At 42.8% G+C, this 14,676-nt stretch overlaps 1 protein-coding gene across 1 annotated transcript in view; it reads left to right on the forward strand.

Annotated features, from left to right (window-relative positions):
* The first annotated feature begins 754 nt into the window (after positions 1-754).
* The window catches only part of LOC139363724 (T cell immunoglobulin and mucin domain containing 4), a 43,343-nt gene continuing 29,421 nt past the window's right edge, over positions 755-14,676 (forward strand). Inside the window, exons 1-4 of the mRNA XM_071098157.1 lie at positions 755-837; positions 9,251-9,592; positions 12,499-12,753; positions 14,532-14,609. Coding sequence (XP_070954258.1) covers positions 780-837; positions 9,251-9,592; positions 12,499-12,753; positions 14,532-14,609 — 733 coding nt within the window. The 5' untranslated portion in view covers positions 755-779. The remainder of the gene's footprint in view (positions 838-9,250; positions 9,593-12,498; positions 12,754-14,531; positions 14,610-14,676) is intronic.

Below are 14,676 nucleotides of genomic sequence, written 5' to 3' on the forward strand. Positions count from 1 at the left end.
CCCAAAGGGTCACAGGTCGAAGGACAATGTAGTGATTAACCATAATCTTTGGAATCAGGAAGTTCTGGGCTTCAGTGTCTTCCTAAAACTTAAAAAAAAATAAAATAAATTTTTTATTAAACATTTTTAAAAATAAAATATTAAGATGAGGTTTCACTATGTTGATCAGGCTGGTCTCAAACTTCTGGCCTCAAGCAATCCTCCCATCTTGGCCTCCCTAAGTGCTAGGATTACAGATGTGCACCACTGTGCCTGTCCTCAATTTTCTTTCTCCATTATTAGGGCAAGGAGGCCAGGGGACAGGGTGAGGGAGAACCTAGAATGGGAATGGAGGTAACTTTCGGTCTAACTGTGCTTTGGCCCCACGAGGAATCTACATGTAACACTTGCCAGTGTGGAGAGTCAATTGCATTTTGTGACAGGCTGTACAGCAGTTGGGACATCTGTGGCACGTGCACAGGTTATACAGGCATATTTGCACCAGCACATGCACGGATGCTCGTGCACATATAGGAAATCCACTATACACATGGACAAAGAAGCACAAGTATGTCCACGCCATCCCTCCACACACACACTAGTCACCAGGAGAAAAGGGCTCAGCACATTTCATCATGCATCGCCAACTGGGGGAAGCCATGTAGGACAGGAGAAAGGGAAGATTATGAGGCAAAAAGAGAAATGAAACTAAAGAGTCCCACCCTGTCAGCATTAACTGGGATATAAGAGGTTGGGCTTTGGATAGATAGACAGACTCCAGGGTCCGGTCAACCATCAAAATGTCCAAAGAACCTCTCATTCTCTGGCTGGTGATGGAGTTTTGGTGGCTTTATCTGAGTAAGTGTTCTGAAACCTTCTATGTAGAAGTTATTGGAGGACTTGCTATTGTGTGATGGATTTCCATGCACTGGTTTGGGCCTCAGTAAAGCGGAAGCTCACTTCATTTCTGCATCCCTCCCCTCTCCCTACCAGGCTTCCTTCTGTGGAGGGTCTCTGTCCTGCCTTGTTATGCAGAGGTTTATATCCAGAGACTGGTCTGGGGGTTTTAGGCTGGGGTAATTTGGGCTTGTATTAGAAATGGCAACTGAAGAAGAGACACTGAAATAAGTGGTTAGATAAATTGGGGAAAAGAGATTTCCTCTATGGGTGTTATTCATATAATCAATAAGCCAGGAGAATTTGTTCTGGTGAGAGCTGTGATAATTCTTACCATTCCCTCTGTTTTTAGAAGTGTTTGTTTGCTTTCGTTTTGTTTTGCTGGAGTGAGGCTTTATGGTAAGGTTTCTTTTCTGCACGTTGTTTTTGGGTTTTGGATGATACAAATGTACACACTCAGTTTTGGCCAGTGAAGTTCTTTGCATCCTGGTGGTATAGGGCCACGTGTTCTGGCCTGCACTGCAGCTGCATCTTGGGCACTAACTGTTGACACTGGGAATATGTCTAAATTGCTCTGGCTCTCCCATATTTGAAATGAGAGACCTGGCTTTTTAAATGACCAGTTGTCACAATCTATGCTTCTAGGACAAGATAGTATTGAACGGCCCTTGCAGTTTTACAAAAGTCCATGTTTTTCTTTTTTTAAATGGATACATAATAACTATACATGTTTATGGGCTACATGTATGTTACTTTGATATATACATACAATGTACAATGATCAAATCAGGGTAATTGGGATATTCGTTTCTTGAAACACTTAAATTTCTTTGTGCTGAGAACATTTCAAATGTTCTCTTCCAGTTATTTTGAAATACACGAGAAATTATTAATAACGATAGGCACCCCACTATGCTATCAAACACTAGGACTTATTCCTTCTATTTAATTGTACTTTTTCCCTTTTTCCACATGTTCTAACTATATTTTTGTACCCATTAACCTGCCTTTCTTCATACCCCTTCTCCCCTATCCTTTGTAGACTCCAGTGACTATCATTCTATTCTCCACTTCCATGAGATCAACTTTTTTAGCTCTCATGTATGAGTGGGAACATGCAATATTTATCTTTCTGTGCCTAGCTTATTTCACTTAATATTAATAAACTCTGTTTCCATTCATGTTGTTGCAAAAGACAGAATTTCATTCCTTTTTTGTGGCTGAATATTCTACTGTGTTTATATACCACATTTTCTTTCTTTCTTTTTTTTTTTCTTTCTTTTTTTGAGTCTGAGTCTTGCTCTGTTGCCAGGCTGGAGTGCAGTGGTGCGATCTCAGCTTTACGTCAACCTCCACCTCCCAGGTTCAAGCATCTCCTGCCTCAGCCTCCCGAGTAGCTGAGACTACAGATGCCAGCCACCATGGCTGGCTAATTTTCGTATTTTTAGTAAAGACGGGGTTTCACCATATTGGTCAGGCTGGTCTTGAACTCCTGACCTCAGACGATCACCCGCCTCGGCCTCCCAAAGTGCTGGGATTACAGGCATGAGTAACTGCACCCAGTCATATACCACATTTTCTTTATCCACTGATGGACACTTAGGTCAATTCTTTATCTTGGCTATCGTGAATAGTGCTATAATAGACATGGGAGTGCAAATATCTCTTTAATTGATTTCCTTTCTTTGGGATATATCCCCAGTAGTGGAATTGTTGGATCATATGGTAGTTCTATTTTTGGTTTTTTAAGGAATCACCATACTGTTTCCCATAATGGCTGTAGTAATTTACAGTCCCACCAACAGTGTACGACAGTTCCTCTTTCTTTGTGTCCTCACCAGCAATGGTTGCTTTTTGTCTTTTTGATAGTAGCCATTTTATCAGAAATGAAGTGATATCTCATTGTGGTTTGGATTTGCATTTCCCCAGTGATTAGCGATGTGAAACACTTTTTCTTCTACGTTTTGACTCTTTGTATGTGCAGAAACCTTTCCAACATGGTGCATGAGAAAACACCCACATTTTAGGGAAAACAAACGTATTTCCTCACCTCTCAAACTCGTATTATACTATTCTCTCTGCCTTTCTTTCCTCCATAGTGCCATGCATCCTCAGGTCCCTGCTTAAGTCAGGCTTTTCCTGGCTACCCTGTAGCTTCTGGACTAGTTTAGGTGTTTCTGCTGTGAGTTCTCATCCTCCTTGGAGTTCCTGCATCTGCAAACTTGTCACTCTATAGCAAATGCTCACTCACTTGCCTCTCTTCCCAGGTACTCTGCAGGCCCCATGAGCGGAGGCCAGGTCTGCTTTGTGGCTTGTTATATTCCAGCACCTAGTTACACGCTTGATATATTATAGACACTGAAGAAGCAATCTACAGGCCGGTTGTGGTGGCTCCTGCCTATAATCCTGGCATTTTGGGAGGCCTAGGTGGGTGGATCACCTGAGGTCAGGAATTTGTGACTAGCCTGGCCAACATGGTGAAACCCTGTCTCTACTAAAAATACAAAAATTAACCGGGTGTGTTGACATGTGCCTGTAATCCCAGCTACTCGGGAGGCTGAGGCAGGAGAATCGCTTGAATTTGAGAGGCAGGGGTTGCAGTGAGCCGAGATCGCACCACTGCACTCCAGCCTGGGTGACAGAGTGAGACTCTATCTCAAAAAGAAAAAAAAAAAGGAAGAAAAAAACAATCTACAGAATGAAAGCAGTCCCTGTCACTTCCACACTTTTATTTTGGGTTTGTTATGGGTTTGTTTGGATGTAAGAAAACTACCATTCGCCTTTTCATCAATTTTTTTTTTTTTTTTTTTTTTTTTACTGTCTTTGTCTTATCCTGGAAACTTGAGGTTTGGAGGGTTTTGTTAGGTTGAAAGTTGCAGGGGTCTATGTCTACATGTCCTGCTACTGGCAGGACACTGGTTGAGGGAGATTTTCTAATCCTGCTTGAAGGAGGCAGCACCTGGTGAGCTGTTTTTTTTTTTTAATTTTGTTTTTTCATATGTGCCTTTTCTTTTTTCTTTTGTTTTTCAAAATTTATTTATTTATTTATTTATTTTTTTTTTTGAGACAGAGTCTCACTCCAGTGCCCAAGTTGGAGTGCAGTGGTGCAATCTCGGCTCATGGCAACTTCTGCCTCCCAGGCTCAAGCAATTCTCCTGCCTCAGCCTCCTAAGTAGCTGGGATTACAGGCACCTGCCACCACACCCAGTTAATTTTTTGTATTTTTTTTAGTAGAGACAGGATTTCACCATATTTGGCCAGACTGGTCTTGAACTCCTGAACTCAAGTGATCCACCTGTATCAGTTTCCCAAAGTGCTGGGATTTCAGGTGTGAGCTACCACACTGGGCCTATATGTGCCTTTTCTAAGATAACCAACTTAAAACAGAGTGACTGCTCAGAATCACCAAGGATTGGAGCTGGATGTACTCTTAAAAGATGCCCTTCACTCTGTAGATGGTGATTTTGAGACAGACTAGGGAAGGGCCAGTGTTGTTTAAGCTCACCAGCTAAGGAAGGAACCAAGCTGGCATAAAGACCTAACCACCATTCCAGGTAGCTCCACAGAAGTGAAACTGATTTGATATCAACAATTGCTTTACTCAGGGATACTTTTATAACAGACAGGAACCATTTTTTTGTCTTATTTCTACATTCTAATGTCCTTGGTTACACACATTAATACTTTGTTAATTTCACGTGGCATTTGATACTCCTCTTTATGTGGACCTCAGAACCATTTCTGAGGTGAGTATTATCCCCTTTGCCTTGCGATAATAATGAGGTCAGGATTATCGTGGCTTTCCTCCAACAACACAAAAGCAGTAACTGGCAGAATGGGGTTTACAATGTGAGCTTAATGGCTGTTTTTCCTGCCATACTCAGTGTCTGCTTCCTTTTCTTATGTGAATTTTTAATAAGATGAGTAACACAGAAATACTCCTGGTGAAAAAATTAAAATGTTATAAAGCCGAATGCCCTTTGGACTGCTATCCCCAATTCCAATCCCTTTTCTCTGATCCTGGGGGTAATTGACACACCGAGTTTGGTGTCTATCCCACCAGACACTTTTCTGTGCATTTACTTTCAAATGTCTGAGCCCACAAAAACAAAGAAATTGGTTTATTTATTTATGTTATAAGAAGGGTTTTATATTTTATGTCTTGTTTTGAAATTTGCCCTCTTCATCATTAAATAGCTTGGAGTCTTCATGCCAATTCATTGTAGGTCTATCTCTAATGCTATTAATCTACATAGAATTCCATGGAATAAATATGCCCCAGTTTAGCCATTCCCCATATATACATTGTCCATTTCATTCACATATACATGGAGGCTGCAATAAACATTTGCAAATAAGCATCTTTGTCAACATGTGTTTTTCTAGGGTGGATAACAAACGTGAAATTGCTAAGGCATACTAGGACTCATGTATAGTGAATACTTAACAGAAACCATCAAATTTCCTCACAGTGTGGCTGTACCAATTTATACCCCCATTTCACTCTGGTTTGTCTCAGGAGGCTAAGTCCTTTCCTAAGTCCCTTCCCACAAGTGTCTTGGAACCCTGTTTACTCACACCTTGACCAATATTCAATATTATCAGTGTTCTAAGTTTTTGCCAGTCTAATGGGCAAAATTTATTGGCTGCTCCTATTTCCTTATCTATGAATTGTCTATTATGTCCTCTGCTAGTTTCTCTATTGGATCTTTTCTTTTTTCTTTCTTTCTTTTTCTCTTTTTTTTCTTTTTTTTTTTTTTTTTTTTTTTTTTTGAGATGGAGTCTTGCCCTGTTCCCCAGGCTGGAGTGAAATGGTGTGATCTCGGCTCACTGCAACCTCTGCCTCCCGGGTCCAAACGATTCTCCTGCCTCAGCCTCCTGAGTAGCTGGGATTACAGGTGCCCACCACCACACCCAGCTAATTTTTGTATTTTTAGTAGAGACGGGGTTTCACTATGTTGGCTAGGTTGGTCTTGAACTCCTGACTTCATGATCTGCCCACCTCTGCCTCCCAAAGTGCTGGGATTACAGGTGTGAGCCACCGCGCCCAGCCACATCTTTTCTGATTATCAATTAGGATGCCTCCTTTTATACTAAGGTACTTGGGAAAATAAAATGTTGACTCTCCAGTGGAATACTTCTTATACATGTTTTATTAGTTTACCAAATATTTATAGGAACAAGATCATCTATTTTTTCTTTTTACTTTCTTGAATTTGAGGCAGTCTTGCTTTGTGGCCCAGGCTGGAGTCCAGTGATACGATCATAGCTCACTGCAGCCTCAAAGTCGCGGGTTCAAGCCATCCTCCTGCCTCAGCCTCCTGAGTAGCTGGGACTGTAGGCATGTGTCACCACACTTGGCTAAGTTCATATTTTAGTAGTTATTAATTTTAGGTGCATATGTTCTATGTTGTTAACACAGCTGAGGGTGATGACAATGAACTTCTTATTTTTCTCCTGGATTCATGGGAGGCAAAACGGACTTCCCACTGCATTGACTTTTTTATTTTTATTTTTTCATTTTTTTTTAAGACAGAGTCTCGCTCTGTCACCTAGACTAGAGTGCAATGGTGCAATCTCACCTCACTGCAACCTCTGCCTCCTGAGTTCCAGCGATTCTCCTGCCTCAGCCTCCCGAGTAGCTGGGTTTACAGGCACCCACCATCATATCCAGCTAATTTTTATATTTTTGTAGATATGGGGTTTCACCATGTTGGCCAGGCCAGTCTTGAACTCCTGACCTCAGGTGATCTGCCAGACTCTGCCTCCTAAAGTGCTGGGATTACGGGCATGAGCCACTGTGCCCAACCTCCCACTTCAGTTATAATCTGTGAAACATTTCCACTGTGCAAAGTGAAGAGACTAAATTCGGGGAAGGCTGCAGGCTGGTCTGAACTGGGAATGATCTTTTATCACAAGAAAAACCGGAGGTTGCAGAGAGCCGAGATTGCACCACTATGCTTCAGCCTAGGTGACAGAATGAGACTGTCTTAAAAAAAAAAAAAAAAGCCAGCTGTGAAAAACCCCAGAAGCACATGGTCTTGCTTACCATATGGGTGACTCTTAGGGCTCAGGGCCACCTTCTCCTAGAGAGAGGAATCCCTGGATGTTACTGCCAGCAGAGTCAGGGAGGAGCACAGCACTGCTGGCCGGCCGTGCCTTCTGTAACTTAGCCAACTAAGTCAGCAAAGTTCGTGAATGGAGAATCTCACAGGAAGGTGCCTCAGAGAAAACAATGAGCAGGGACCCAGGTACCCAAGGGGCAGCAGGGTGTGGTCTCAACAATCTGAGATCTACAGGCTGCCTGGCTTTCACTTCAATCGCATTTTAGGGGAAGGAAATGGTTTAGAATAATCTCTGATGCACAATTAAACCAACGGGCTTAACATTTTTAACAGTGAAAATGTTTTGCAGATTATCAGAGGTGAAAGTAATCTTAGAGGAGCTTGTCTAGTGGTTCTCAAACACTGGATGAGTAGTCAACTACATCAGAGTGGCCTGGAGAACTTGATTCAAGTACATATGCACCAGCCTTCGCCTCAGGGATTCAGGCTCAGGTTTGGGCAATAAACTATGTATTTTTTAACAAGCTCCCTAGGTCATGCTAATGAGTAGCAGTGGTTAGGACACAATCATGCTTCATTTTAGAAAGGGAGAAACATTCCATCTCAAATAGCTGATGCAGTAAAACCCTCCAGAATTTTTTTTTATGGCACAGCTGCCATTTTAGATAATTCCTGTGGTTCCTTCTAGCTCTAAAATTAACAAAAAAATACATGATGCAAAGTGAAATAAGCAAGGCATAGAAAGACAAATGCAAGATCTCACTTATGTGCAGAATCTAAAAAAGTTAATCCCATAGATACAATAGAAAGGTGGTTACCAGAGGCTGGGGGGTGGGTGAGTGGGTGATAGGGAAAGGGAAGATATTGATTAAAAGGTACACAGTTTCAGTTAGACTGAAGGACTAAGTTTTAGTGATCTATTGCACTGCATGGTGACCACAGTAATTAATGTGTTGTATATTTCAAAACTGTTAATAAATTTTTAATGTTCTTGCCACAAAAATTTGTTAAGTTGGTAAGGTGATGGATATGTTAATTAGCTTGATTGAATCTTTCTACGATGTATATGTATATTAGAACATCACATTGTACCCTATAAATATACACAATTATTGGCTGGATGCTGTGGCTCACGCCTGTAATCCCAGCACTTTGGGAGGCCAAGGCGGGTGGATCACGAGGTCAGGAGATCGAGACCATCCTGACTAACACGGTGAAACCCCGTCTCTACTAAAAATCAAAAAATCAGCTGGGCGTGGTGGCGGGCACCTGTAGTCTCAGCTACTCGGGAGGCTGAGGCAGGAGAACAGTGTAAACCCGGGAGGCGGAGCTTGCAGTGAGCTGAGATTGTGCCACTGCACTCCAGCCTGGGTGACAGAGCGAGACTCTATCTCAAAAAAAAAAAAAAAATATATATATATATATATAGACACACACACACACACACACACGCACACACAATTATTATTTGTCCATTAAAAATAAATAAATAGTCCATGAACTCCACCTAACTTCATATTATCTAACAGCAAACAAATAGTCCAAAGCAAGTAATTTCCAATTCTAGTTATTTCCACTGAAAGGAGAGAAGGAAATGGAATACAGTTTTACAGCCTATCTTTTTCTCATAGCACTCTCTGGATTAGGAGACCCATTTGAAGCTTTTAAGTCTGATGTCCACAATATCTACTTGTGGAAAACAGCCCACCTGATTATATGAATAAGTGAAATTGAGTTACAAGGTCAGGATTTTTCATGTGAGAGTTTACTGGTTAGTGAATGGAACTCAAATTGGAGTATTTAAATTAGCAAAAAGGTCTTGCCATGGTTAGAGATTGAAGTGGTCACCTGGCACCACTTGGGGGATAGAATCATGTGGAGTTAGGAGCACAGGAGAACAGCAAGACACATCAAAACTTATGCTAAAGAACCACATAAGCCGGGCAACATGGGAAACCCTGTCTGTACAAAAAACACAAAAATTAGCCAGGAATGCTGCCATGCACCTGTGGTCCCAGCTACTCAGAAGGCTGAGGTGGGAGGATGGATTGAGTCTGGGAGGTCGAGGCTGTAGTAAGCCATGATTGCACCACTGCACTCCAGCCTGGGTGATGAAGCAAGATCCTGTATCACAAAAAAAAAAAAAAAAAAAAAAAAAAAAAAAAAGAAAAAGAGAAAAAGAAAAGAAAAGAAACATAGACTATAGGTCTCTTCATCTTCCCGGAAGCATCTATTAGCACAAAAACTGTGTAGTATATTTGAGAGATTTCAGTACTGCACGACCTAATTTTCACATGTTTCCTTTGCAGCACCAGTCACTTCAGAGACTGTTGTGACAGAAGTTTTGGGTCACCGGGTGACTTTGCCCTGTCTGTACTCTTCCTGGTCTCAGAACAGCAACAGCATGTGCTGGGGGAAAGACAAGTGCCCCTACTCTGGTTGCAACGAGGCGCTCATCCGCACTGATGGAACGAGGGTGACCTCAAGAAAGTCAGCAAAATATAGACTTCCGGGGACTATCCAGAGAGGCAATGTCTCCTTGACCATCTTGAACCCCAGGGAAGGTGACAGCGGTGTGTACTGCTGCCGCATAGAGGTGCCTGGCTGGTTCAACGATGTAAAGATAAACGTGCGCCTGAATCTGCAGAGAGGTAAGCACATGAAGGGCCTCATGTCTGCGGAAGGAGAGATTCAGTGGTTAATGGATAATGGGATCAGTGGCTGGTGGTGAAGAGGCTGGAGTTGCTTTCACGGTGAGTGGGAAGATTGAATTTGAAATAAGGTGCCGTGGCATGAAGTAGGCAAGTAAACACAAAAGCCGCCACAGAAATGAGTGGAAGGTGGAAAGGGAACTAGTGAATTACCGGGTCAATTTGAAGAGGCAGCTGCTACGTATCTAGGGGATTACCACCTTGCAGATATTTGGGTCCAGTGTTTTCAGATCTATCAATTTTTATGTGAACTCTGTTGAATTTTGCATGTTGCCAGATTTTAAAATAATAAAAAAACTGCATGAACTAAGTAAAATGTATTCAGGGGTCATCTTCAAGCAGTAAACCAACAGCGTGCCACTTCTGGCTGGGGGGGAAAGGGCGTGAGATTTGGACACAGAGCAGTTTTCAGGAGCTCTTTCTTCTGTTACTATCAGTTGCTTTGGATGAAATTTGGAATATGGTGTGACTTCAAAAATTTGAGCTGCATTGAGCCTATGGTTGAAAAATGCTAACAATAATTACCTTTAGTGCTTGTCCGGAATGGAGCTTCCCAAAGTGAGCTCTGTATTCCACCTGCGTCAGTGTCACCTGGAGGATCCTTGGGCTCTATTCCTAACTGGATGGGCACCTTGGAAGACAGGAGTCTAGACATCTATATTCTTTTTTTTTTTTTTGAGACAGAGTTTTGCTCTTGTCACCCAGGCTGGAGTGCAGTGGCACGATTTCAGCTCACTGCAAACTCTACTTCCTGGTTCAAGCGATTCTCCTGCCTCAGCCTCCTGAGTAGCTGGGATTACAGGCACCTGGCACCACACCCAGCTAATTTTGTATTTTTAGTAGAGATGAAGTTTCACCATGTTGGTCAGGCTGGTCTCGAACTCCTGACCTCAAGTGATCCACCTCCTCGGCCTCCCAAAGTGCTGGGATTACAAGCGTGAGCCACCATGCCCGGCCTATATTCTTAAGTTTTCAGGTGACTCTAACGCACTCTAAAATTTGAGACCAACTGATGTAGATGCTTCTAATTTAAGAACTTACATACATATTATTATGTCTTTCTCTTAAGGCAACATTGTGAGATAAAAGGTATTCCAATTTTGCAGAAGAGAGAAATGAGGTTTATTGAAGTTAGATGACTCCTACTCAAGTCTTCTCTTTTCAAGTTGGGTATAACCAGCTATTATTTTATAAAATACTTGACCTTAATATATTATGAGGTCATTTCCAAGTTCACTTGGAACAAATGGTGTCTTTCTGGTCCATTAGAGTCATGGAAATTTGGCATATTCTAGGGAGGATGAGATTTGTAGCATAAACGGTGGCTAATGAAGCTCAAATCAGATGTTTAGGGAGTAAGTGGTGTCAGTTTGAATGCATCTTTACTGCCTGAAAGAGACTATGTTCTCACTCTAGATTGCATACTTTGAGCTCACTTTTTTTTTTTTTTTGAGACAGAGTCTCGCTCTGTCACCCAGGCTGGAGTGCAGTGGCCGGATCTCAGCTCACTGCAAGCTCCGCCTCCCGGGTTTACGCCATTCTCCTGCCTCAGCCTCCCGAGGAGCTGGGACTACAGGCGCCTGCCACCTCGCCCGGCTATGTTTTTGTATTTTTAGTAGAGACGGGGTTTCACTGTGTTAGCCAGGATGGTCTCGATCTCCTGACCTCGTGATCCGCCTGTCTCGGCCTCCCAAAGTGCTGGGATTACAGGCTTGAGCCACCGCGCCCGGCCTTGAGCTCACTTTTGATGAACTCGTTTACACATTCATGCAATGTTTTTGGAGCACCTACTATATGCAAGACACTGTGATAGTTATCGGATTTGTAGCATAGAACAAAATAAATGTCAGATTTTCCCTCATGGTGCTTAAAGTTTAATGGGATAAATAGACTTTAAACAATAGCAATGAAATAAATGTGCAGTTATGAAATGCAATAAAGGCTGTGGAGGTAAACTATGAGAGCATGTAATAAAAAAGCCTAATAATTATTGGAGAATCTACATGGCCTCCTTGCAGAAGTAACCTTTTAGCTGAGACATGAGAGTGAAGTAGGAGTCAGCCTCGTGAAGAATAAGAATAGGAAGCAGCAGGTACAAAGGTTCGTGCAGCGGGAAAGTTGCTGATGCATTCAAAGAGCTAAAGAAACACCAGTTGGGTGGGAAAAAGTGATAGCAGGGGGTGGAGATATGAGATTGGAAAGAAAGGCAAGATGGGGTCAAATGGAGGCTTACAGCTTGCAGGCCAAGGTGCAGGACTGGGTTCTTTACCTTAAGGGCAAGGAGGACCCAGTAAAAGATTTAGGCAGGGGATGGACATAATTACATTTGACTTTTTTTTTTTTTTTGAGATGGATTGTTACTCTGTTGCCCAGGCTGGAGTGCAGTGGCACTATCTCAGCTCACTGCAACCTCTGCCTCCTGGGTTCAAGTGATTCTCCTGCCTCAGCCTCCTGAGTAGCTGGGATTACAGGTGCACGCCACCACGCCCAGCTAATTTTTGTATTTTCAGTAGAGACAGGATTTCACCATGTTGACTAGGCTGGTCTCAAACTCCTGACCTCAAGTGAGCTGCCTGCCTTGGACTCCCAAAGTGCTGGGATTACAGGTGTGAGCCACCACGCCTGGCCAACATTTTAAATTATTACTGTAGCCAATGTGTGAAGAACAGATTGGAAGGAACGGGTCAGGGTGGGGGCAGGAAACACAATTTTATTGGGGATTACAATGGTCCAGGCCAGTGGACCAGGTGAGGGCAACAGAAATGGATGGGTCCCAGATGTACTTGCATTATATTCTTTTTCCTCCATCTCCTCTTGGTGCCAGACATGTCTGTTGTTGGTTACAGCCTCGACAACCACACGCAGAACAAGAACAACGAGCCCCCCCACCACACCACACGTGACAACAACCAGAGCTGCACTTCCAACAACAGTCATGACCACACCAGATCTCACAACCGAAACACCACTTCAGACGACAACCACTGCCGTCTTCACAACAGCAAACACGTGCCCTTCACCAACCCCAAGCACCCTTCCAGAGGCAGCCACAGGTCTTCTGACTCCTGAGCCTTCTAAGGAAGGGCCCATCCTCACTGCAGGTACGCAGATGTATCTTGGGTTTCTTAGAACAGAGCTGTCTCACTGAATGAGGCAGCCCAGTGACTTGCTCTCTCTCAGTGTGTGTACATGCGTATATTAGTTTGCTAGGCCTATCAAACAAACACTGCAGACTGGATGGCTTAAACAACAGAAATTTATTTTCCCACTGCTCTGGGTTCTACAAGTCCGGGGTCAAGGTGTCAGCAGGGTTGGTTTCTTCTAAGTCCTCTCTCCTTGGCTTGCAGGTGGCTGTCTTCCTTCTGTCTGTCCTTCTGTGTCCTAATCTCTTGTAAGAATACCAGTCGTATTGGTTTAGGGTCCATTTTTATGACCTCATTTTACCTTAACTATCTCTTTGAAGGCGCTATCTCACTATACATTTGCATCCGAGGTACTGAGGGTTAGCACTTCAACATATGAATTTTGAGGGGACACAATTTACTCCTTAACAGTAGGCGTGTGTGTGTGTGTGTGCGTGTGTGTGTGTGTGTGCATGTGTGTAAGGAGGCGTTTTCACCAAACTGTTCCTTTTCTTTTTTCATGGTTTCTCTTTTCTTCTGCCTTTTCCTTTGTGTTTTTGAAAAGTCAGCATTTTGGGTTCTCCAGTTGATCTCTAAGGAGTCTTGCAAGAGACGTTTATTGAAGAACCAGGAAAGGTCACTCCTGGTCAGACTCCAGTTCCATTCTTTCAGGGGTTAAGTCTCTGCCTGAGCATTAGATATTGGTTGAGGAAAGACCTCCAGACGCTTTAAAATATCCCCTGATGGTGAGCTAGTTCTCGCCTTGTTTCTTTTTTTTTTCCCCTGGAATTCTTGACCCTGCAACTTGTACCTCTCACTGAGTGACTTGCTCCATTGCTCAGGGGGGCTTGTCAGGGCTGTCACTGTGTGTCAGACTCTGATTCTTCAGTAAGAATTAGGAAAGCAATCATGAGATAGCTTGAAGGCTTTCTTAGACATTTCAGCTGCCTCAAGAAGTCTTGGATAATTCAAATAGCTTTACAAAATTGAATTGGCTAATTCTATTATACTCTGAATAGTCACCTAAAATCCATGAACCCTGAACCAATCAATTCTTGTATGTATTTTTTTATTCCTTTGGGCTTTAAAATAAATAACTACTGTAAAACACAACATTTGTAGTTTCTATTCCTTGATTCTAAAAATTACTTGCAATCCTTGAAGAAAACTTGAAATATATAAAGAAGCACCAAGACAGCCATAAAAATACCCTGGAACATGGTGATGCGAGCCTGTAATCCCAACTACTTGGGAGGTTGAGGCAGGAGGATCCTTTGAGCCCAAGAGGTCAATTCTAGCCCGGACAACATAGTGAGACTGTCTTTAAAAAATTAGATAAATTAGAAAAAAAAAAGTGGCCGGATGCAGGGGCTCATGCCTGTAACCCCAGCACTTTGGGAGACCAAGGCAGGTGGATCACTTAAGGTCAGGGGTTCAAACCATCCCAGTCAACATGGTGAAACCCCATCCCTTACTAAAAATACAAAATTAGCCAGGTGTGGTGGCGGGTACCTGTAATCCCAGCTACTTGGGAGGCTGAAGTAGGAGAATCGCTTGAATCTCAGAGGTGGAGACTGCAGTGAGCCAAGATTGTGCCACTGCACTCCAGCCTGGGTGACAGAGCAAGATTTTGTTTCAAAAAATTAATTAATTAATTAAAAAATTAAAAAAGATACTCTCAAATCCCACCACCCACCACAAACACAGTAACACTGTTATTTTTTAGCTGCCTTTTATCCAACCTTTTTCTCTTCCAGAATCAGAACCTGTCCTCCCCAGTGACTCCTGGAGTAGCGCCAAGTCTCCTGCAGACACTGTCCTGCTGACATCCAGAGGTGTGCAGACACTCACCCTCTCTGTCCTCCCTCACCCCTTGGACTGAGGAGTAGGAAATTACTAAAA

This window comes from Macaca nemestrina, chromosome 6 (assembly GCF_043159975.1).
Source record: "Macaca nemestrina isolate mMacNem1 chromosome 6, mMacNem.hap1, whole genome shotgun sequence".
NCBI classification, from domain to species: domain Eukaryota; kingdom Metazoa; phylum Chordata; class Mammalia; order Primates; family Cercopithecidae; genus Macaca; species Macaca nemestrina.